This window comes from Rhipicephalus sanguineus, chromosome 1, assembly GCF_013339695.2.
Source record: "Rhipicephalus sanguineus isolate Rsan-2018 chromosome 1, BIME_Rsan_1.4, whole genome shotgun sequence".
NCBI lineage: Eukaryota > Metazoa > Arthropoda > Arachnida > Ixodida > Ixodidae > Rhipicephalus > Rhipicephalus sanguineus.
The window spans coordinates 112796890-112821738 of NC_051176.1; the positions used below are offsets into that span (position 1 = coordinate 112796890).

At 46.2% G+C, this 24849-nt stretch overlaps 1 protein-coding gene across 1 annotated transcript; it reads right to left on the reverse strand.

Annotated features, from left to right (window-relative positions):
* Positions 1–2008: 2008 nt before the first annotated feature.
* On the reverse strand, positions 2009–2593 carry LOC119378958 (uncharacterized). Its single transcript, XM_037648068.1, has one exon. It carries the CDS (start codon positions 2591–2593, stop codon positions 2009–2011), a length of 585 nt encoding a protein of 194 aa, XP_037503996.1.
* Positions 2594–24849: the final 22256 nt, after the last annotated feature.

Here is a 24849-nt window from a genome sequence, read left to right on the forward strand (position 1 = left end):
CTTGATGCATGAGTTGTGGCGTGCTATAATAACGGGGATCAGTGCGATAAAACTATTTCCGCACGCTGTCGTACATGGTACACGAAGCCAAGTGTACAGAAAAAAGAATGTTTTCCGCGACCCAAGGAGCACTTTCATAAGAGCTTCACCAGCCGATCTTGAAGACGATTCTTGTTTTCTTCGACGATTGCCGCAACGTATAAAATAAAATAATAATAATATCTGGGGTTTAACGTCGCAAAACCACAATGTGATTATGAGGGACGCCTTAGTGGAGGGTTCCGGAAATTTCGACCACCTGGGGTTATAAAATAAAACCGAAGCCCGCACTATTTTAAACGCTAAGGAAAAAATAAATACCCAGAACAAGAAGAGACACTTCGCCGGGGTTGCATGCAAGTGTTCGATTTTTTTTTTGGCATCCGTTTTCGTTAAGATTCACGAATGTCCATATTCTGAAACGTTCCTCCAATTTATCTCTGCGAGCTTGGGCTTTCACTTCAGCAAGCATGACTGCTGAATAAGCCGAGATATCGCTTTCAAAAACTACTCCCTCCAAATTTAAGCGTATCGACTTGCTTTGCGTGGTTATTGGCTTGAGACGTCACAGATCCGTTTCCTAAAAAAAAAGTTTAGCCAGCTTTCTCCTGCCCAGGGCTGTAAGATTACGCAATCGTCTGACGTGCACGTGGTGCAATATATATATATATATATATATATATATATATATATATATATATATATATATATATATATATATATATATATATATATATACTTTCTGGTGTTCAGAAAGTGGTACACCCCAGCGCGATGAGAGCCTTCTAGGCTTTTTTATCACCCAGAACGCCGGGTCCCTGCTCAAGTCGGAAAGAACCCACTTTGGAGGTGGTTAGGCAATTTTCCAGTTGGCTGCATTTGCACGTCTTTGCGCCCCAGCACGCCCAATACAGCTAGGAGAGAAATGAAGTGCGAGATTGCGTTAGGTTAGGTCCGCGCTAGCGAACGTACTATACCACGGAGTGACCGAGCACGTAAGCCCTGGTATCGGCGGCTAATTGCGTTTTACGCTTGGAGCGCAAATGGGTTTTTCCTTCGGCCAACTTGCTCAAGCGGGAAATTGAAGGGAACAGAAATGATGGGTGAATTTAAGCATTCACTGTAATAATTCACCTTTACATGAAATGAATAACCGTGTGCTACTGCCAGATGCATTTCATGGTACCGCCACGAACGAAAATTCAATGCTTCCTCAGATTCCCCTCTGTATTTCTTGGTTAGAAAAAAAAAAAGATCAATTGCTTTTCTGCTCAATCGTGCTGCTTGTGACCAATTTTTTTTTTCGGGAATGTCAGGAGTTCATGCCTACAAACACTGCGTATAGCACTTATACAGGGTGTTTCATGAAATGTGTCCGAAAATCCTCATAAATAAGGGAAATTGAATATTTGCTCGCTGTCTTTATAATTATTTTTTCTGTAGAGGCAGACATCTTAAGATGACCATAGACATCAATTGCCACAGTAATAATTAAATCAAATTATTGAACTTCTTAATTAGTGGAGACCGGCGGTCGGGTCAAATGGGAGAATTGGAGTCTTGCCTGCGACGAGCCCTTTGCCGTGTCAGGGAAATAATGAAGGAAAGAATACAAATTTAAGATTTAAAGCAAACTGTATTAAAACAAAGGTTACATGTCGTTCTTCTGGCTGCCCCGCGGTCCTTGGGTCCGTCCCAGTTCGTGCCTCGAAGCTCACTCCCTTGCCAGGGGGCTCCGGCCTGGCTCCTTCGTCGAGATGGGCCTTTTGTCCCCACGGAGACCACACCCCTGCAGCCAGCGCGTACACAGAATTCGCGGAATACGCTCGTAAAAAGCCGTGAGTTGGAACGTCTCGAGTTTCGGTGGCGCGTCGCACAGGAAACAAACACTGCCCCACGCAGGGCTCGAAAACGAAAGGAGGTACACACACACGGAGCGGCAGTGCTCTGACACTGACACGATCTCCGTTTAGTTGGAGCTGTCCTCAGCTCCACGCCCCAACTGAAGGCCGATGCTGGTGTCCGCAAGTTCAGCGGCGTCGTCACCTCGTTCGTCGTACACACGCAGCTGTTCGATGTTGACGGCCCTGTCGGCGTCGCTCCCCGACGTCGCAGCTCGTCGAATGAGGGCGATGTTCTTTCCTCGGAAACCGATAATCACATACGGTCCTTCGAAGCAGGGGTCCAAAGTCCAACGTCGAGTCCCGATGGCGCACAGCACCTTGTCGCCAACGTTGAATTTGGGAACCTTTGGCCTCGCATCGTAGCGGAGAGTCGAGTAGTGCTGGCTCGTTTTCAACTTTTCTCTGGCTTCCTTGCGCGCTACTGCTAGTCCACGCAATCGTTCGGACTCTTTGATATCGTTTTGGATCGCTCCAATGTTGAGTTCGCCCGGCAGCTTGGGTTGGTAGCCGTGCATTACCCAGAATGCGCTATATCCGGTTTGCTCAGACTTTGCCACGTTGATGACGAAGACGGCGTCAGCAAGCATGCGCTCCCAGCTTTGTGCCTGGCTGAGAAGCTTTCTCAGAACTTGCTTCAATGTAGCGACCATGCGCTCCACGAGGCCATTTGCCTGAGGCCAATACGGAGGCGTTTTCAAGTGTTCGATTCCAAGTTTTCTGTGAAGAGAAGCCGTCTTTTTAAATGCGAAGCATTTCTTAGCGAACTTCTGCGAGTTTGAGCGTATCTATCTATCTATCTAGCCGCCTACGACTTTGTGCTCTCCTGGCCGTTTCATTAATCGGATGTATACCAAAATTGGTATGGAATAACATGACCGTATTACGAACATAAATGACAGGTCATAACATGAAAATCATGACATACGTGTCATGAACAGCATGATTTACATTCCACGGCCTTGGGGCTCTTGCGGCCATTCCGTTAATTTCATATATACCAAAAGTGGTATGACGTAACAAGAGTTCATGGCAAACATAATGACAGGTCCTAACGTGCAAATCATGACACGCATGTCATGTGCGGCATGATTTACATGACATGGTCTCGGGGCGCTCGCGGCCGTTTAAATGAATGGATATATACGAAAACTGGTATGCCGAGACATTTCGACGTGACGAACATAACTGACACGTGGTAACATGAAAATCATGACACAGGTGTCATGCACAACATAATTTACATGCCACGCTCATGACGCACTCGCGGCCGTTTCGCTAGGTTGATATACACCAAAATTGGTATTGCGCGATGTGACTCTATGAAGAACATGAATAACAGGTGGTAACATGAAAACCATGACATGCATGTCATGTATGTCATGATTTACATGCCATGCTCATTGTGCATTCGCGGCCGTTTCGCGGGCTTGATATACACCAAAATTGGTATTGCACGACGCGACTGTATAACGAACGTAAATTAGAGGTGGTAACATGAAAATCATGACATGCATGTCATGTACGACATGATTTACATGGCTCGCTCATGGTGTGCTCGCGGCCGTTTCGCTAGATTGATATGCACCAAAATTGGTATGGCGCGATGTGACTGTATCGAGAACATGAATAACAGCTGGTAACATGAAAACCATGACATGCATGTCATGATTTACATGCCACGCTCATGGTGCATTCGCGGACGTTTCACTAGCTTGATATACGCCAGAATTGGTATTGCGCGACGCGCCTGTATGACGAACGTAAATGATAGGTGGTAACATGAAAATCGCGACAGGCAAGTCATGTGCGACATGATTTCCATGCCACGCTCTTGATGCGCTCGCGGCCGTTTCGCTCGCTTGATATACACCAAAATTGGCATTGCGTGACGCGAATGTATGCCGAACATAAATGACAGGTGGTAACATGAAAACCATGACATGCATGTCATGTATGGCGTGATTTACATGCCACGCTCATGGTGGACTCGCGGCCATTTCGCTCGTTTATACACCAAAATTGGTATTGTGCGATGTGACTGTATGACGAACATAAATGACGGGTCCTAACATACGAATTATGTTATGCATGTCATGTACGGTAATATTTACATGACACTGTTATGGTGCGCTTCCGGCCGTTTAGATAACTGGATATATACCAAAATTGGTGTGGCATGACAGGAGTGCGTGATGAACATAAATGACCGGTCGTGCAGTGTATATACCAGAATATACGATTCATTGGCATGGTATATACCAGATTGTGCATGCATGCGTGCATGGTAAACATGCGATATATGGTGAACTAGATGCCATGGCATGAATGATTTCATTTGGCTCAAAAATAAACAAAGCGATGTATGCAGCTCTTTGCTGGCTGCTTCGCATTACATCGATTCCCACAGTACGTGGGATCTGCCGCATTTTTTGTTCACGAAGCCTCTCGCCTGATCCGTAATGATCACTTCAGGAACGCCGAATCGTGGTATCGGTTCAAGAGGTAGTCGATATAGTGCTTCGATGCCGTACTTGGTACGATGACAGCATCCATGTATCGTGTGGCATGGTCAATGCAGACCAACACGTAGCCTTCGTTCTCCGTTTCGTTGAGTGGGCCAATGTGATCCAATGATATGACGGTGTTGGGCTCGCTCGGCACATCTCGTGGACTCAAACAACCTTCGCTCCGTTTCGTGCGAGCGTTGATTGCCTGACAACTATGACACGACTGCACGTATGATTTAATATCCCCAGATATTGATGGCCAGCAATACCTTCGTGCGATGAGTTCCTTCGTTTTGGTTGCGCAAAGGTGTCCATTGCTGTCGTGGAATATTTTCATGACAGTGCTTCGTAGCGCTCCCGGGACGACAATTTTCTTAACTGTGCGGCCTTTCTCAGTCGTCTGTCTGGCTAGAACGCCGTCGTCTGTCGAGTAGACGCTGTCGTGTTTCGCTCCTTCGTTCATCATCTTCGCACATTCTGTGTCCATGGCTTGAAATTGATTCAGCGTCTCGTGATTGCGAACAATCAATGTCTGCAGAAGCACATGCGAGGAGCCAGGCCCGAGCTGCCTGGCAAGGCAGTGAGCTTCGAGGCACGAACTGGGACGGACCGCGGGGCAGCCAGGAGAACGACATGTAACCTTTGTTTTAATACAGTTTGCTTTAAATCTTAAATTTGTATTCTTTCCTTCATTATTTCCCTGACAGCCGCTTTGAGATGAAATTCCACTAAACTCAAGAGCAAAACCGAAACCGAAGCACAGATGAGCGCCACTAGCAGACGACCAGAATGACGTTATTGCTCAAGACAGCGACTGCAGTGGTGTTAGTTTTCCTGCATTCGCTAACATATGTGCGCCATGCGTGCTATAATTGCAAGCACAGCCCGCACACCAACGAAGCCAAGTCGATCGATGGTTGATATTGTCACGGGGTCGTGACGTAGACGAAGGCAGCAGTCAGCTTGTTGAAGACTAAACTTTTTATTTGGGCGAACCTGTACCCGGTAAACGAGAAGTCAAACTGCAAGCGATACAAGCTTAGACTGATGGCGGCGAATAGAGCGTCCACCGTTGATAAGGCGTGTCGGTATTTATACATGTGGCATCGAACATTCGAGCCTTATCACTGGTGGCCACGTGAGTTCCAGAATAAGCTCAACAGTTCGTGTTTGCGCGCTCAAGCCTATCAGAAGATTCCAAAATAATCTGTAAGGTTCCCAGACATTAAGGCGCGGCTTGCGTAAGGCAGCGGGTATACGCGTGCAACGGACTATAGTTACATAAAAATAACAAAAGAAGCGCGCGTGGCAATATATTCTCGCTCATTCTGGACGTCCCGTAAAGCATAGCAGTTGCGATTTTTCGCGACTCGGTTTCGGTTTGGCCGACGAACTTTGGTCAAGTTTTACCCCTCAACTAATATTACCGGCCACCGCTTTTTAGGAAATACATAAGCGGCAATGGGCTCTTCGTAGGAAGGACTACAATTCTCCCTTTTGATCTGACCGCCTGTCCCCAGTAATTAAAGGGTCATTTCATTTAAATTATCTAGTTACTGCCATAATTAATGTCTCTAGTCATATTGCGATGTCTGCCGCTGCAGAAAAAGTAATTACGAAGACATCGCGCAAATATTGCCTTTCCCTTATTTTTTAGGATTTTCGGACACATTTCTTGAAACACACTGTATAAGCAGTCAAAGCTTTCTTTTCGCGTTTATCTTTTCGCCACGCGTCACCACGAGTGCCACGGCCGCAGAATTGTCGTGGAGGCCGCCACCTGACGCCTTCGGCGTGGAGCACATGTTTGTTTATGAACTTCGTAGAAAGCGGGGTGCATACTGCAAATCTCCAGTCTGCTGCGCAACTTGCGCAATTTCTACGCGGTTATTCGACTCTTCGTTGCCTGCTCGGTATCATTTGTCCTGCGTGACTATCCACTCCTTACGTTATATATGAAGGCAGACTGCAACACAAGTGCGCTCTACAAGGACACCTGTAAATAAAGCGTTGCTATATTTATACCCAGCATGCCACAACACCGTCTGCGAACAACTCTTTCAGAAGTCGGAATGTTGCTTTAGCGCGCATCTCAGCTGCTCACAATCACCGCTTGTTTACATATACATGTATACACCAGGTGTGGCGCGAAATTATTAGACAGGGGCACACCTCGGCATGTACGAGCGTGCCCTGTGTGCACGACCCTCCAGTACATTAGCCGGTGCTGCAAATCTTGCGTTGTTGCCACATCGACGAAGCATCGTTCCTGGAATGAAAGAGTTCTAAAGGTTCGATTCGGGTTCGGTGTAACGCCCACATATCCTTGGCTATGTTATCGGCAACACATGTACGCAATCCTTGCGGCTTCGTCCCACGAACACGATCCTCCTGGAAGCGGGCGTTATCAATGTGAAGGCGACGTCGTGATGCGAAGATAAACGTTGCAGGTTTCCAACTCGCACTTGGTTGGTATGTGTACATGTATCCAGAATGATAACCTGGGTTGTAGGTAACGCATTACAAATAACCGATTACTTCTAATCAATGACATTTTCTTGTAATTTTGTAATATAATCGATTACTTTTGCGAAACTGTAACGTTCTGGGTAATTCAATTACGTTTTCTTGTAATTGATTAGCGGAAATCAATTACTTTTTCTTCAAAATCAAGTTATAATCAGTCTCAAACGGCAGTTCTCGACCCGGAAAAATATGCGACTGCACTATAGGGACCCCTCCGTCCTGTCAAACTGTCAGAAGCTGGGGGGTGCGAGGTCCCTATACAGAGCCTAGTTTTTCACTAGTTTTCATTTTCATTACCTGCAACGCCTTACCCGAGCGCTAGTAACGCTTCATAAAGGACGCGGACAATAGCATCGAAACACTGCGCAACTACGAGCTGGTGCGCAAGGTGTTCCTACGTTAGAATACCGCCCTTCCCTCCAGCGCACGCATTGAGAGAGTGTTCATTGTAGCAGCTGACCTCTTCACGAGGAAACATCGAAGACTCATCGACGAGAACATTGAAAAACAACTCCCGTTGAAAGTTAACAACGTGTGACACTATATCACAGGAGCTACAGTAAGCCTCCCAGCTTTCACACAAGCCTACAGCCTTCTCTCTGCCATGCAAGTCACAATAGTTCGTGGTAGTTTGAGTAAACTTGTGTTATTGTGTTACGGCAATAAAATTTTGAAGGAAAGTAGCGCTAAAGTAATCGATTACGTTTCTGTAATTGCTGAGTTACTTTTCTGGGGCTGCAACTGACCACTGTAATCAATTACATTTTAAAGGAAGTAATTGTAATTGTAATCGGTTGCTTATTTTCTGTAACGTGTACAAGTATGCTTAAAATATGGCTCGGATAAATTGTATAAAATATCCCTTCCGACCAAAAAATTGTCATATAAAGTTAGAAATCAGCCCCCCCCCCCCCCCCCCCCCCCCCCCCACACACACACACACTTGTTTTCCTTTCGTTCTCACCCTTGTGTAAACTCCCTTATGCTTTTCATGCACGCACAGCTCGTATATACCGTCGATTCAATGGCAACGTCTGGCGACACCATGAGTACGTGCCCAACAATGAGCTATGTTGCTTAAGCTAGCCGAAACGCTTTCCGCGGCCTGATGAATCCTCGCGAACTATTTGGCGAAGAGGCGATTCGGTTTTTTTGTTCATCTTCCACTTTGGCTAGCATTAACTTACGCGCCGTTTAACCGGCAGCATCATGACATGACAAAAGTGAGAAAGCTTTACTTTAAGGACCTTTGCTTCAAAGACACATTCGAACCCATTCTTCGTTATGGCCGAGAAATTGGTTCGTTCGGCAGTCCATGCTATGTTCTGAAGACTACATCAGCACCAGTGCTCGAAATTAATGAATCATATTTCCGCGAGGTCCGCGATATATATATATATATATATATATATATATATATATATATATATATATATATATATATATATATATATATATATATATATATATATATATATATATATATATATATATATATATATATTGAGGTTGACATCGTTTTTGAAGTTTGAAAATTCACCCTTAGCTGCCTTTCCTAGTACTATTCCTCGCTGAATTTCCTTCGGAAAACTGCCATCTTTATCTTTTCTGGATTGTAGAAAAAATGGTGTCCTACAAATGATATTATTCTGTTCTTTACCGGTTCTTCACCAGTTCCATGCATTGAATCTTATTGACGCTTAGAAAAAGCCAAGCCTTTTCGCGTAAACAACACATCCTGCGTAAACAACACATCCTGCGGAAAGCTGACACGGCTATGAACTGCCCAGCCAAATATTGCAGTCGTGCGTGCCGCGTAAAGGCTACAAGCGGAACGCGCAGTTGCTGTTTTCTCAGACGCCCTCTTTTCAAACAGAGGCCGGTTCTCACTCTCGTCGGTGGGCGGGGCGCTTGCCCGTTGACGTCGCGATCTGCATCTCCCCGTCGCAAAAGACATGGCATCCTCATTGGCCGATAGTCGATATAAATCGAGCGGCGTTCGGATCAGATGCGCTTCTTGCCACGGGGTGCCGTCGCTTGCCGGCGCCGCACTCCTCAGTACACAGTAGACGCACTCGCGCACGCGAATCACAGTGGGAAAGCGATCGTGTTTCATGATGCGCGCTGACGTAACTTCTTTTCCCCGTGCCATCCCTCCCTGTGTAGCTTCCAGTGCGCTCGTCGGCACGAGAAAAGAGAGAAAGCGCTGAGAGCGTGCGCGAAACCCCCGTAACTCCGCTCATCCTTGACGGATTCGAGAAATTTTTGCGGCAATCGATTCGGGAGGCAGTAAACTCCGATACTGAGGTCATTCGATCATCACTTGGAAAAGTGGTTCATTACCCCTTTAAGAATGAGGGCTTTTAAGATCTCCATACATATATTTCCTGCGTAATAAAGCAGCGTCATTCTCAAAAAACACGAGAGTGCTTTCACTGACGCTGCTTTGCGAACGCCTCTGAATTGTGGTGCAATACGGCACGCTGTAGTGAATGCACTGCATCTCTTCTCTCTCTCTCTATCTTTTTTCTCTTTCCTCCTCTCTATTTCTCGTCTTTCTATTCCCCTTCCCCGACCCCCAGTGTAGAGTAGCCAACCGGAAGTGTTTCTGGTTAACCTCCCTGCCTTCTCCTTTTTCCGTTTCCTTCATAAAGCAGCGTCATCTGTACAGGTTAGGTTGTTCGCCTTTGATCCTCATGTTTTCACTCATGACATTACTATCTTCTAAACAATGGTATCGGGGTAGATATTGTGTGCATATATTAAATACGGAGAGAAAATACAATCTTGCCTTACTAATGTTGGGAGTTTCAGCGAATCTGTGCTACCAAGATCTTCCTTAACAAGTAACTGACTCTTGTCCGGTGTAAAGGATCCAGCAGAATAATCAGGTGTTCAGGGAATTCCCCCTTTCTTAAGGTATGCACAGAATGATCAACTAAATTAAATCAAACGTTATCGGTATTATTTAGAAGTTTTCAACAGCCATCTTACGTTCGCGATTTTCTGGACCAGTTTCTGGTGTAAGGCCATCAATCTTCTCATGCACGGCTCCAACCTTTCCCGATTTATTTCGAGTAGCTTTTCAGCGAACCTGTATATGCCGAGGCGAAACGGACGTCAGGATAGGCATGTTCTCTCTAGTGCAATTATGCGCCACAGAAATGGGGCAAAGCCCACTACTTACCACTGGCCCACTAAAGCGTCGCGAAACGGAGAATGCGGCAAAAATACGCATGCTGCTCAAATGGCTCCTCAAGAACATGCACGAAATTCCAAGGGCGTGTAGCAAGCCAGGCAAATCGACGCATGTCACGGCAAAAAGACGCATGCTGCTCAAATGGGAATCTTTAAAGGAGCATACGCTACGTTCAAAAGGGACATTTCTGTACCTCTGATGAAAATTCTGTGCCTTTCGATACCTTTTATCAAAATTCAGTGTCACATCTGTGCCGCGTGCTACACAGCTTCGCTGGTCATCCGTGCGCCTTCATAGAGCGGGATGGCTCCGTGATAAACCCAGTGATAAACACAGGGGCCGCCCATTTAAGCTTCGCTGTTCAACCATCTCCACAGGGTGTAAGGACGGCGATTTTCTTATCCGAGGTATTAGGACAATGTCGCTTCTAACTTGGCCTTTGACAAAAATGTTCGTTAAAGTTGAAGTTTCGCATCTAAACAAAGAACGTATTCCCTTTATTTCTCATTATGTGAGATTTTTCTGTGTATTGCTTCCATATTTTCGTTCTCTTCCACCAATGTGCAATGACTGCCTTGCGCGTTAATGACTACATAATTTATAGGCTGAGAAACACCTTGAGTTTTGAAATACAATGTTGATATTCCCTTCGAAATGCTTTCCTCAGTTTGTTGAGATTGTGCACTCAAATACCCTCCCTTGTCTATTTTAGTCTGTTTCTGATGCTTGGCAGTTCATCCGTATGCTGTGCGATCCTTCACTTTCACCAAATCGCTTTCCTAAGCTTTGTAAAACGCTTCCTTTAAGAGCCATAGAGGTATTATTGCGAAACAGAATCCTTATTGTGAGATTAGAGCGTTGTCCATGCTATCCGCCGTCGTCATACAGCATAGAGCGAGCATAGGAGATGTATTGAAGGTGCAGATATTATTTAAGTATATAAAATTATAATATTATAACAGACAACAGGACTGTATAAGAAATCGATAGTAATGATAGTTACTAGTTACATAATAGTCACGCGTGAGCAATTAGGTAATTAAGCTAGCAATTGAAATTTGTGGCATTAGGTGTAAATTGAAATGTATACAAGAAGTCACTATTATAAGTGAGTTTGTCCGCCGCTGTCGTATAGTGGTTACGGTGCTCGGTTGCTGACCCGAACGCCGTGGGTTCGATCGCGGCCGCGGCACTCGCATTTTGACGATGGCGAAATGCTTGAGGCCTGTACGTGCGCTGTGTGATGTCAGTGCCCGTTAAAGAACACCAGATGGTGGAAATTTTCGGAGCCTGCCACTGTACGGCTTGCCTCATAATAATATTGTGGTTTTGGCCAATAAAACTACCTAAATTATTGATTATAATAGAGTTAGTAATTATTAATAATGGTGATCACACCTAATTAATAAGGATTATAAGCAATGATTTATTTGGGGGTACAAGGTGCTACATGTATGAAATGAAATCGCAGAGAGAGATGGTGAATGCAGTGACAGTCTTAAGTCGCTAACAAACAAAGTTCGTTAACCTAAATAGAATAATTATTTACAAAAAGTTAGAACGACTCACAAAAATTTACAGGGGACAATAAATGACTTGGTAACTTTGAGAATGACTATTGTAAAATGCCAGTTGACTAACAAACGCCTCAGCAAATTCGAAAATGACGCAGCAAAATTTAGATTAAGCAAAAATAGATTGACTACGATTGACTAAAAAAAACTGAAAGTGAAGCAGCAAACTTGAGAATGAATAAGCAGGAATGAGTTAGACTAAGAATGACTCAACAACCCCGGGTATCAATAGGCAGAAATGAAACTAAGAATTACTCAGAAACTGCGAGAATACTAAGCGAACGTGATATTTACTAACAATAACGCGGCAAGCTGATAATGACTAAGCAGCATTGAAAATGGCCAAGACCGACTCAGCAACTATAAGAATTATGGGACTTGGCAACCTTGGTCATGTCACGTGGGCATGGTTTACGAGTAGCGCGGCTGATAGATGGCGCGCCATCAAAGTGCACCATTGTGCCTGACGCCGTTCTAAATAACTTCACAAAAGCAAAACCCATAATTTTTTGTCGCTTTTTCTTTCATAGGAATTTATCTCGCGTCTACTTCAGTAACAATATTCTAAACTTCGTCCTGTATCCTGTCAACGCTGTTTGGACCTTTAAATCGAACGCTGACGTGACAGGTGCATTATATTGAGAAGCTGTACAGCCAAGGTTGTAGCGGGCAGATGTAGCTGCCTTTTGAATCTTACCTACTCTAATGTGCCTCTGTATGATTATTAGTTGATGATATGAGCCACAAAGATCTCCAGGAAGTGTTTTGAGCTTCTCCATCTGTTGATTGCTATATAATATAGTTAATATGGTTTCTACACTGATCACCTGCACAAGTAAGTTCAGATATATATATATGAGATTATGAAGAGTCTGTCTTCGGTTGCCGTAAAATAATTAGAAAAAAGGTATACGCTTCTAAAAAACCGTTTATTTGTCGACGTTTCGATCGGAGACCGATCTTCATCAGGATGAAATTTACCAGGCTTCGATGCGCTTTTATATCATCGTTCTCCGAGCCGAGAGAGAGAGAAAAAGGTTAAGAAAAAGTACATACAGAAAAAAAATTTTCTTTTTTTTTCCAAGAAACACGTGTTATTCTTATGTCAGTCAAAGTATGTGCACAAACGTATTCGCGACTCTCTTTCGACAGGTTTCTTACTTCTCTCTCTCCTCCTTTTTTTTCTGTATGTACTTTTTCTTAACCTTTTTCTCTCTCTCTGGGCTCGGAGAACGATGATATAAAAGCGCATCGAAGCCTGGTAAATTTCATCCTGATGAAGATCGGTCTCCGATCGAAACGTCGACAAATAAACAGTTTTTTAGAAGCGTATACCTTTTTCCTATATATATATATATATATATATATATATATATATATATATATATATATATATATATATATATATATATATATATATATATATATATATAGTGATGACCAAGAACGACGCTGGGCTTCGGGCGTGCGGGCAGCATGCGGGAGGTAGAGAAAGAAGAAGCAGACAATAGAACAGCTGGCCCAGGAACGGGTGCTGTGTCCGTCTCTGTTCATTACAATGGCGCAGCCTACGAACAACGAACCGTGAGTGCGTCCTCGTGGCTCATCGGCGCTGCAGCCCTGACATCCAAGCACCGCCCACGATCATGGAGCCCGTGTCCATACTACTGCCGGAAGCACCTGTGCCACCATTCGAGGACGGCGTCCAGGCCTCCTCGGTGGCCAAAGGGCAGGCTTACCCCGGCGCCAAGACAGAGCGCGGCTTCCTGTTGCCCGGGAACGCTGTTCACGCTTCCCGGGGCGACATCCTCTTGCTCAGGACTCCGTCGGCACCTGAGCTGCTTAGGGATGCTGTCCAAGCTCCCTCTGATCCGGTTCCTGCCACAGTGAGCAAAACCACCACCTCCGACTTGTCAAACATTGCCACTGGCTCCGCATGCGGATCATCGGATAGCGCCGCGCATCTGCGGCGTACCATCGCGCGACTCCGCCTCGAGATCAACGTCTTGATAGCGCGGAGCTCCGAGCTATGTCCTGCCGCTGTACCCCCATTCTGCGCCATGAATGCTCTGTTGGCTGCGGCCGCGTCGCAAGACATTGAATCTAGCTCAGCCGAGAACCGCAGAGAGCTCAGTTGTGTCCTTGCACAGCTCTCAAACCAACTGGGCCCCTTGGCGTCAGCTCACTCGGGATTTGCGCCTCCCGTCCCACCACCACCGGCAGCGGCAGTTTGCGAACTACCAGAGTTCAATGGCTTGCAGGACGATGCCGACAATTGGGTGGCGAGCGTCAACGATATTGGGGCTCACGAGGCCTGGACGGAACCGCAGAGTGGACACGGGAGCAGTGCTTACAACACCATGCCTAACTGCCTTGTATTCGCTATGCAGGCTTTGTTCACGATCATCCTCGGATGGTCGCCCTGCTTATCGAGTGTTCCTGCGCCGTTCCAAATGATTCTACCAGCCACAAGCATATCTGCGCTGGACGACTGCGCGCCACCCGTTATGTTGGCAATCTCGCTGGACGTTCCCATCCGCCCCCCAGCCTCATCGACGCAGCCATCACCAGGAGACGAAGATTTAAGCTGCCTACCAAGCGACCTACCATTCAGTGGACACGGGAGCAGTGCTTACAACACCATGCCTAACTGCCTTGTATTCGCTATGCAGGTGCGTACAACCGCCTCTCTTCACGCTAAAAAAACTGACGATCGGTGCTTGCTACTGTTCCCGTGTCCACGGGTATTATTGGATACTATATGTGATTGCTTTTCCGTTGCCCGTCTGTTACTGCAGTCGGGTGATGTCGAGACTAACCCTGGACCTAACACACGCTCCGAATCAGTGTTTAATCTAGATTCGCTCCCCGCAGACCCTTCAGAACAAATGAACGTATTGTTCAAGCTACTGAAGGATCTGCACACTCGATCTATTGAAGGTTCCAAAGCCCAATCTGAGCTAGCCTCTGATGTTAAAGCTATCAAAAACGGCCAAAAGGGCATCGAGACAAAAATTAATGGTCTCCAAAAACGCTTAGACTTGCTCGAAGAAAAATCAAGCAAAGTCGATGAACTAACTAAGAAAATGGCATCCGCGCACACCCAGGTCGAAAAAGTTGCTTGTAGTTTGGACGCGTTTGATTCACGTCTCGCTGAGCTGGAGGATAGGTCACGCCGTGATAATCTTATATTCCGAGGTATTCCTGACACGAAGGAATCATGGCAAGAAACTGAAACCAAGCTAATCACTGCAATAAAATCAGTTTACGATTCATTTCCCGATGGCGCAATAGAACGTGCACATCGCCTCGGTTCCTTCAGTCCAAACAAGTGCCGCCCCATCATTGCAAAATTCTCACACTTCAAAACAAGGGAAAGCATACTTGCTCTGCGAAACCAATTTAAACAACAAAATCTTTCAGTTGGTGAAGACTTTTCATTACCAACCCGCATTGCTCGTAAAAAACTCTTTGAATTTGGTACCACCCAGTCTGGTTCTTCCAACTTCAAGCTCCGTTACAATAAATTGTTTACGAACAATAAATGCTATGTGTACGACGCTACCAGTGATTCTGTACATGAACTCACTCAGAATGTAAGAGTTACTGGAAACAATCCTACGAATGCACGACGTCCGGCACAATAGGAAAGCGAAGAGGGAAGTGGCCGACCGCCTCGCGCATCCGCATTTTACCTACCCATTCTTTTTACAAATACAAGAAGTGTTGTCAACAAATTCTTTTCCTTGTCATCAGCAATTGACACGTGCGACGCGAAAATTGTCGCCCTTACAGAAACTTGGCTTCCTGCACATGTGCGTGATTGTGATATATTTTATGGCGCCACTAATTTCGCTATCTACCGGTGTGACCGCACTGAGCGTCGAGGAGGGGGTGTCGTTCTCGCCATTTCGAAAGATATTCCGTCCTTTCATATAGACATTAAAACTGATCTTGAGTGCACATGGGCTTGCCTAACACTCAGTCACACAAAGATAATCCTTGGCGTGTGCTATCGCTCGCCTTCATCACCTGCCACCTTCATTGACAATTTACATGATGCCATTAACCTCGTTTCTTCACGATTTCCCTCATCACCTTTGTTCTTACTTGGCGACTTTAATTTTCCTAACTTGTTGTGGAACACACAACCACCCGGTATAAATCCCTTCTCATCTCAGGCAAAAGAATTTTGTGAGCTTTGTTCCGTGTTTTCACTTTCCCAACTTGTTACTCAGCCGACCAGAATCACTTCCAACACTGCGAGCACGCTTGACCTAATTTTAACTAATCGTCCAGACCTAGCTTCCCCTATAACTTTTCTACCTAACATTAGCGATCATTCTTTAATAAGTATTGGCATTAACGCTAGCCCTCCTAAACGAACTAAGGTTAAGAAAATTATTCGGGATTACAAGAAGGCTAATTTTGATGCAATTAACAATGAATTAGGCTCATTTCTCGACAGATTTTTAATTAACTTTGATACTCGTTCAGTTGAGAATAACTGGGATATTTTTGCAGATCAGGTACGCCTGTTGACAGAAAAATACATTCCCAATCGTGTAATCCATTCTAATGCACAAGCACCTTGGTATAACTCATACATCAAGCGCCTTTCTAACAGAAAGAAACGGTTCTATCGCTTAGCTAAATCCTCTTCTAACCAAGCACGTTGGGAATCGTATAAAATTGCTAATCGTGCATATTTATCTGCACTAAAAGAAGCTAAAGATTATTACTTAACCCACACACTACCCGAAATGATCAAAACAGACATTCGTAAGTTCTGGCGTGTCATTAACCCCCCATGCGATAGCACTATCATCCTAAAAGACACAGAAGGTGAAGTAATCTCAAGTGACGCTTGCGCGATCGCTCTTAACGACACATTTTCAAATAATTTTCGGTTTTGAGCAATATTCACCTACCGGGCACTAATTCATGCGACTATCTTATCATGGATCCTGTAATTGTTCATTCATCTGGCATTGCTAAACTCATTGATAAATTACCCTTCAACTCAGCCCCAGGCTTCGATGGCATTAACAGCAAGTTTCTAAAAAGCACTAGCGTGTTCAGCTCCATCATATTGACCAAAATCTTTGAACAATCCATAAACACGTCCACTCTGCCTTCGCAATGGAAAATAGGGAAGGTGGTCCCACTACATAAATCCGGCAGCAAAAACTCACCCATGAATTACCGCCCGATCTCGCTAACCAGCACCTGTTGCAAACTTCTGGAACACGTAATTTTCACCAACCTGGTTACCTTTCTCGATTCTAACTCATTTTTCACCACATCTCAGCATGGTTTCCGTAAAACATACTCATGCGAAACGCAACTAATATCATTTACTCATGGACTACACTGTATTTTAGATCGCGCCTCAACTGCTGACTGTGTTTTTTTAGATTTTAGTAAAGCATTTGACAAGGTTTGCCATCAACTACTTCTTTTTAAACTAAGTCTTTTAAAACTCGATAGTAAAATACTGAAATGGGTTGAATACTTTCTTTGTAACCGCTATCAGTTTGTTACTGCTAATAATCATGACTCACCTTTAACAGAAGTTCGCTCCGGTGTGCCTCAGGGATCAGTATTAGGACCACTCCTTTTTCTAATCTATATTAACGATCTACCATCTGCATTGACTTCTCACGTTCACTTGTTCGCTGACGATTGCGTAATTTATCGTGAAATAACCTGCACTGACGATACTAACGCTCTTCAATCAGACTTAAACTACATAAGTGATTGGTGTAATACCTGGCGAATGGAACTAAACATTAACAAATGTAAAATTTTGCGCGTTCATAGAAATTCCACTACCCTTCCATTTTACCATTTGAATAATATACCCTTAGATTCCGTGAACTCATACAAATACTTAGGCGTTCATATAACTTCAAATCTAACCTGGTCTCTTCACATTGAATACATAATCGGTAAAGCTAACAGCACGCTTGGTTACTTACGTCACAACTTTTCTAACGCCCCATCATCCCTAAAATTACTACTTTATCAGTCATTAGTGCGCCCCAAATTAGAGTATGCTGCAGCAGTTTGGGACCCACACAATGAAAACCTCATCTTTTCTCTAGAGCTCGTTCAAAACAATTCAGTTCGATTCATTTATTCTAATTATAACCGTACTTCCAGCATATCTTCAATGAAAGCTAACCTATGTCTTCAATCGCTAGCATCTCGGAGGTATATAGCTCGCTTAACTTTGTTTCACAAGTTATACCATCATCCATTTCTTCAAAATGACTTCATTTCGCAGCCGCATTACTTATCGCACCGTGTCGACCATCGCTTCAAAGTCAGAATTCAAACATGTAATACTAACACGTTCAGTCATTCTTTTTTCCCCAGAACATCTCGGCAATGGAACCACCTTCCCTACGACATAGTCGCCATCAATGATAACAAACTTTTTCGCAAGGCTGTTGCTAACATTGCTTAACTTGAAAATTGCATCATGTTCTTTTATCGTTATGACCGTTAAGTAACTAATAAATAATTAGCTAACATTGTATAAGCAGCCATTAATGCCATGTTACCTTGTTTTGTTCATGTTAGTACCTGCGAAGCATTTCCTTACTACATTGTCTGTACTGCTATTACTAGTCTGTTGTTTTATTGCGTTACTGTATTATTTTCTTGTTGTGTTATATTACTACCCAACTTTTGTACAATTTCCCGTTTACCACTCCCCTCTGTAATGCCTTCGGGCCTTGAGGGTACAATAAATAAATAAATAAATAAATAAATAAATAAATGGGCCGTGGCGGTAGAGCGCCTTCGGGACGGTGCCGCGGCGTGGCACAGGTACGAAGGCGTGAGGCAGCATTCCTGGGCAGGATGGTGTGCAGCTCTGATTGCCGCTTTCGGCCGGGTTCCCTGCAGCTCCAGTGAGCCCAACTCGACATCCACCGAGGACGGAGCTCAGGAGGGGTACCACGTCGAGGCTGCAACTGCGAACTGCAGCTCACCGGCAGACAGCTACGCAGCCTGGCCTGGTACTAACGCCGGACTGACGCCACGCTGTGACGCTGCCTCGGTATCCGACGCCATAACATCCCTGCCAATGGCCGAAAGCATTTCGTATCCCTATCTGTCGGAAAAGCTGCCCCCTTGGTCGCCATCGCCTGAGCACTTGGAGGCACCGGCCCGCATCGTGCTGGACGTTTTAGAACGTAATGAAACGCACATGCCCGCGCATTTCACCAAGATCCTCCCTGACCAGACGGAGGCGGATCTGCACGCTTTGAAGCATTCACTGGCTGAACGAGAGAGCGCTACCAACTCGATAAAAGACGTCTCTCCAGGAGACACCAAGGCATTTGACACGTCTGAGATCGTCCTCATTGATGACCTGCCCGCGCAGCACAAGTCTGTTGCTTTTGGAACAGCTTGTGACGAGGATGTTCCGGCTGCACGCAGCGCGGCTTCACGAATTACTGGCTTGAGAACGTCAGGGAGCCATCAAGTGACAACGCTGGAAAAGCACAAGCCACGTCGCAGGTCAGCGCAGAAACCTAACTCCACGTTGACGCAGACGTCTAGAAGGACACTCAGACGCCCCTCGACCCGCTGCAAAATGCGCAGACGGTCGCGCTTGGTGCTGCATGTTGCGTTACGAGATCCATCATGTCCTACCCTGTTGTCGAAAATGTGGCGCAAAGGCCAGCCTTGCGCGATGCACCTGCGACCATGCCTGTACAGTCAGAGCCGCCCGCCAGAATTGTCGCCGAGAGAACTCTTCGCCAAGCCGCATCATGTCACAAAACTTCGACTGCCGCGAAACTGCCAACTCCGTCCACGAGAGGAAAATGGGACAGCTTTCCCTGCCAAGTCGCAGCGTGGCCGAGGTCGTAGACCACCACGACACAGTCAATGTCGTCCCCCAGAGTCGTCATCTGCAAAAGTTCAAGCCAAGCCCAAGCGTCTAGAACAACATAGCGAACGACCACGGAGACAGCCAGTTTCGGCCAGCGGAATTATATTTAACAAATTTCCAGACGAAGTTCCAGCGTGGCCGAGTCCGGCCACTCCGAAACAGTCAGTGCCGCCCACCAGAGACATTGTCGTCAGCCAACCGCACCAGCAGTCATGGCCGAGTGTGATGACCAAGAACGACGCTGGGCTTCGGGCGTGCGGGCAGCATGCGGGAGGTAGAGAAAGAAGAAGCAGACAATAGAACAGCTGGCCCAGGAACGGGTGCCTGTGTCCGTCTCTGTTCATTACAATATATATATATATATCCTGATGAAGATCGGTCTCCGATCGAAACGTCGAAAAATAAACAGTTTTTTAGAAGCGTATACCTTTTTCCTATATATATATTTTGGGAAATGCTTAAATACGGAAGAGTAACTTCGGTTGCCGCAAGGTTATAAGCATACACGTAGGTGCGCCTTTATCAAGAAAACTATTTTGTCGACGTTTCGACGGGAGTCCCGTCTTCTTCACGACACAACAATATTACAGCGTGTGTGTGTCCCCTCATATCATGTTATGAACAAATTTGTCCAGAATGCTGCAGCCATCTGAGCCTGATTGGAAATGCCGACTAATCGAGAAATCTTTTTTTAAATATACCTCCTTTTCAAAGTACACAAGTGCAAAGGCACAAAAGGCACACTAATGACGAGGCCTACTCGCCAACATCACCCAAATGCTCTAACCTCCTATTTTGCCCGAACGAACCTATTCAACACTCTTTTTTTCCGCGCACCATTAATGATTGGAACAACTTACCTCTATAAACGATGTATTATTTTGCTATTTTACTTTTTACACTTGCATTGTTCAAAGTAGTCTGCTTAAAAACGCATTTTCCTATTGTTGTTTTTGCTGTTTTTTTGTGTGTGTATGCTCAAAATTGTATCGTTCAACTTACAATTGTTTTACTTCTGTTGACCTAATGTGTTCTACCCATCCTGCATGGACTCGTGTCCGCAGTATGTATTAAATAAAATAAAATGAAATAAATTATTACCCATAAACAAAATGATGACATGGTTGAAAGCTGATAAATCAAGTCTGTCGAGTGAAAGCAGCAACTACCGCGAAAAATACCGCCGTGGTGTTCCGCGCATTGGCGCATGCAGCGTTACTGATTAGCTCCAGTTTGAAAATTGCGAGGCGGCGCGCGTCTTCTTTGCGTCTCCCGCCGCGCGGCGGCGCTCGCCGCAAGGTCGGTGCGACTTTCCGGCTTGTCGAAACACGCAGCGTAGGTCGTTGTTGGTGGTATGGTGATAGGTTTTATCGTCATGTTTCAGCTGTGTGGCGTATAGGTGGCATTCTGTTGTAACCAACAGAAATGCCTCGTTGGTTCGTGACCGGTTGAAAAAACGGTTATGCTTTGTTGGACGGACCTGCCGAGGGGCCATATTTCACAGGCGCCTGGAGATGGTATGCACGCCTTCAAGTGCAGCAGCATGCTATTCACGACTCGAGAAGCAGCTCACAAGCTTGTTCTTGCGTCGTGTACGACCTCCAATTCCATACTGATGTGATCAAAAATTTGTGCACAACATAAACGGTGACGTTGCGATCATTTCGCATGACAATGGCTTCTCAAGGACGAAGCTGTCTCCCATTTGTTTCCTAATTGACCTTCATACCTGTCCAAATCCACGCGGAAACTTAAAAATAACCTGCTGTAAGTACGGCGCCTGCCGGCAAGTCGCGCATAAACAAGGTGATCGTTATGATACAAGCACGCAAGCCAGCCTGCGCGATAAGAAATACAACACCCGTGTTTGTGGCACTACACCGTCGCTCTACAGCGAGCTCCTCGACATGACAAATACAGGCCAGATAACTCTAGGCTGGTCTGTTGAAGTTGTTCACGCTAGTGTCGTTGTGTACAACTAAAAGGGCTGCGCAATGCTGTCCCTGGAGTTGAGAAGGCTATTGCAGTCTCTAGCTCCCTTTGTTTTGGTGGGTGCCATACACGATTATGCCGTCGGCAGTGTAAGCTAAAAATGAAAATAGTGACATGCAGTCAATTAAATACATGAAGTGCTTGGTATTAGGAGAAATTAATTTCTATGACGGCTATCCTACCTATAGTCGAATACAGCTTAAGAAATCCGGAGAGGCCCAGACGACTGAAGCGCGGCAGCCGATCGCCTCCGTGACTGAAGAAATGGTCCGGCTCGTGCTCTCGGCAATGTTCCCCCAGGCTGGGTCACTGGCCTTCCGGTTCATCACGTCAGTAAGGAGTGCGCACCCATGGTGCAAACTTGTGTGCATCCGCCTTTGAAGAGAAATACCGCAGACTTCTAAAGATGAATCCGGCTATAGTCAATCATTGTGTATCGACAAGCTCACTCATCTTGGCAGTACATGGCGAAGAAAAACGTGCATGCCACTCTGTCCAAGTCCTAGGTGCGTGCAAGTCATTTGAACACTTAAAAAATAATGCCCCCACCTCCCCGAAGGGAATCGTGGGGAATGCGAATGCATTTCTTGCGCCGAGAGTACACGGCGTAGTAATTTAATGGCGTAAAGCTGGACACATCGACGCGCTCACGTGTCTCCCTTTTGGGCGCCTCTTTCAACGAACGCTTCCTACGTGCGTTCGCAATCACCTCAGGGACGTTGCCACCGCCTTCAATGCAGCACAAACGCGTTTAGAACGCGCTGTTTTCAGGCTGTTCCAAGGCAGCACAAACGCTACAAACGCGTTTCAAACGCACTGCATTGAGGCGGTGGCGCTGGGAGGAGAGAGAGCGAACGGCGAGAGAGGGAGCGGCGAACACTGCACCTACCCTCTCCTACACTCTCTCCACACACGCGGAGCTCCGCCGATGGATGGATGGATGGATGGATGGATGTATAGACGATTTTCCGCAGCGGTGCACGGGCGCTGCCATATTTGATCACGTGGTCGTAACTGGCCTTCCCCCAGCCAGCTGCCCAAGCCAACGCATGGGGCCAGCGAAGCGGCTGTGGCCGTACCACACAAGCTGGTTGCAGCAGGGTGTAAGCAAGTCACATGCCTGCGCAGCAAAACATAGTTCTACATGTAATCGCCTCAACTTTGATAACGTCGCGACATTTCTGTTTGTTTGGTGCGTATTCGCCACAACAAAAGCGATATCTAATCTACTTCGTAATTATGGCGTATGCCTTTAATTGTTGTATTAGCAACCGCCAGTAGCTGGAGTTACAAGCCAACATGGCAGCACCCATGCAGACGCGTCCGCCCGCTTCGAACTGAACTCGCGCTTGCTACTCGCTCACTGTACTCACAGCAATAAATAAATGTGCGAAATAGGCCATCGCTTTGTGTCGGCTCACGCTGGGGAAGCGTCAGGTATGCTTTGTCTTTATTATTGCGATCAGCTGTGTTATTTAGCCATGCCTGCTAAGCCTGGTCTCCGACAATATGAGAATGAATCTTGGAAACACTGCAAAATACTGACGAGTACATTGCTCTCGAAGCTTCAGGACGCGAATATAAAGCAAATAAAATGTGTAGGTTTTGAACGTACGGGCCACACAGCGCAGGACAACGACGTGATAAATTCGAGGCGGAAGGAAACTGCATACACAGGTGCCGTCATGTTTACTTTACCGCCGCTGCCGTCTGCTCACTTTTAATCGCGCGCCGCGCAGACGCTATAGGAATGCCGAGCAGACGACGCGACGCGGACAGAGACATATTGAGCAGCGCTCCCAAAGGCCACGGCAGAGGGATGGCCATGGGACGGCATGGTAGGGGGACGGCCACGGTACAGTGGCGCCATCTAGTTTGAGTGAACGAACCAGCTGCTGAAAATCGTCTATACGGCTGTGCCCTTTAGCTCCCACGATGCGAGCGCCCTCACACGCCAGAGCGGCTTCCTCTCCACTCCCTCTCCGCTACTCCGCCCGCACCACCTGCTCCGGTTGCTAGGGGCGAGGATAAGCGCGCGCACGCCGCAGCTGTTGCTATGGAAGAGGGAGTGAGAGCGGAGAGGCGCGCGGACAAGCAGGATGCCTTACATAGCCCGACTAAGAAATGCATTCGCATTTAAAACAATTGAATTTGTAAAGTACATTTTAAGGCCATTGAAAGTGCTTGATTTTTTTCTGCCCTTTAAAACCCTTGTAGTTTGGATCATTTCGAATCCCGGCCACGCGGCTCCAATTTCGATGGAGGCGAAAATGTCTGAGGCCCGCGTTCTTAGATTTGATTATGATGGACGGACGCTGTATTGGAGTGCGCAGCCCTCCACTACGGCGTCCGTCGTATCATATCGTGTTCTCGGGACGTTAAACCCGTGATATAATTATTTTATTCGGGCTCATTTTAGTCTGAAATGTGTAATGCGACCTGATTTCTGTGGTGGTTAGCAATGATCCATGAATCTCTACCCTTTATATCAGCACTACGCCAGCGCAAGTGCGCATGCGCTCTGTTTTGCAGGACTTGCACTAAAAACGAAACAGCTGTAATGAAGCGAAGGACAGGTACTGGGCCTTCGGTGCTGGCTCCCTTCCCCTCTTGCACTGCTATTTTCACGCCTTGTCATTTCGTTCGTTTCACTCGGACTCATCGGCCTTAAAGTCCCTCAATAAATTCAAAGTATCGAAAAGCTTTCATGAGCCGACGCGCCCGCGATAGTCTGATCTGTGACACGTGACCTTGCCCCGCCATGAAGGTTCCCGCGCCCGGGAGAGAGCGCTCGCTTCGCCTGTTCCGCTATGCACGTTGTGCGGTGATTTCGTTCTGGAAAGTCCGATATGCCTTGTTGCTGCGCGTTTGGGTGCCGAAACCGGACGGAAGACGGCAAGAAGTTATTTTGCATCCCGCGGGGCAAACAGAACCTAACCGAAAAGTGTGTTTGCACAGAATTGGACGGAAAACACTTCGAACCGTCGGCCACTGCACGACTATGCGAGGTAAGTAACGCGACACAAAGGCGCAAGTAAAAGCATACGCGTGCATGTGCCGAGCTGCATAGCATTTTATTCGTGCGCGCTGGTTTGATGGCCCACATTTGTCGAGATTATTCATTCTAGTGCTTTATGAACCCGCTGACGAGGTCATGCAGTACGAACTAGCATGCAAGTAAATAAAGCGAGGGAAGCGC

What these genes read in the sequence shown, in the direction of transcription:
- LOC119378958 (XM_037648068.1), bottom strand. Translation starts at nt 2,593, where the DNA reads ATGGTCGCTACATTGAAGCAAGTTCTGAGAAAGCTTCTCAGCCAGGCA.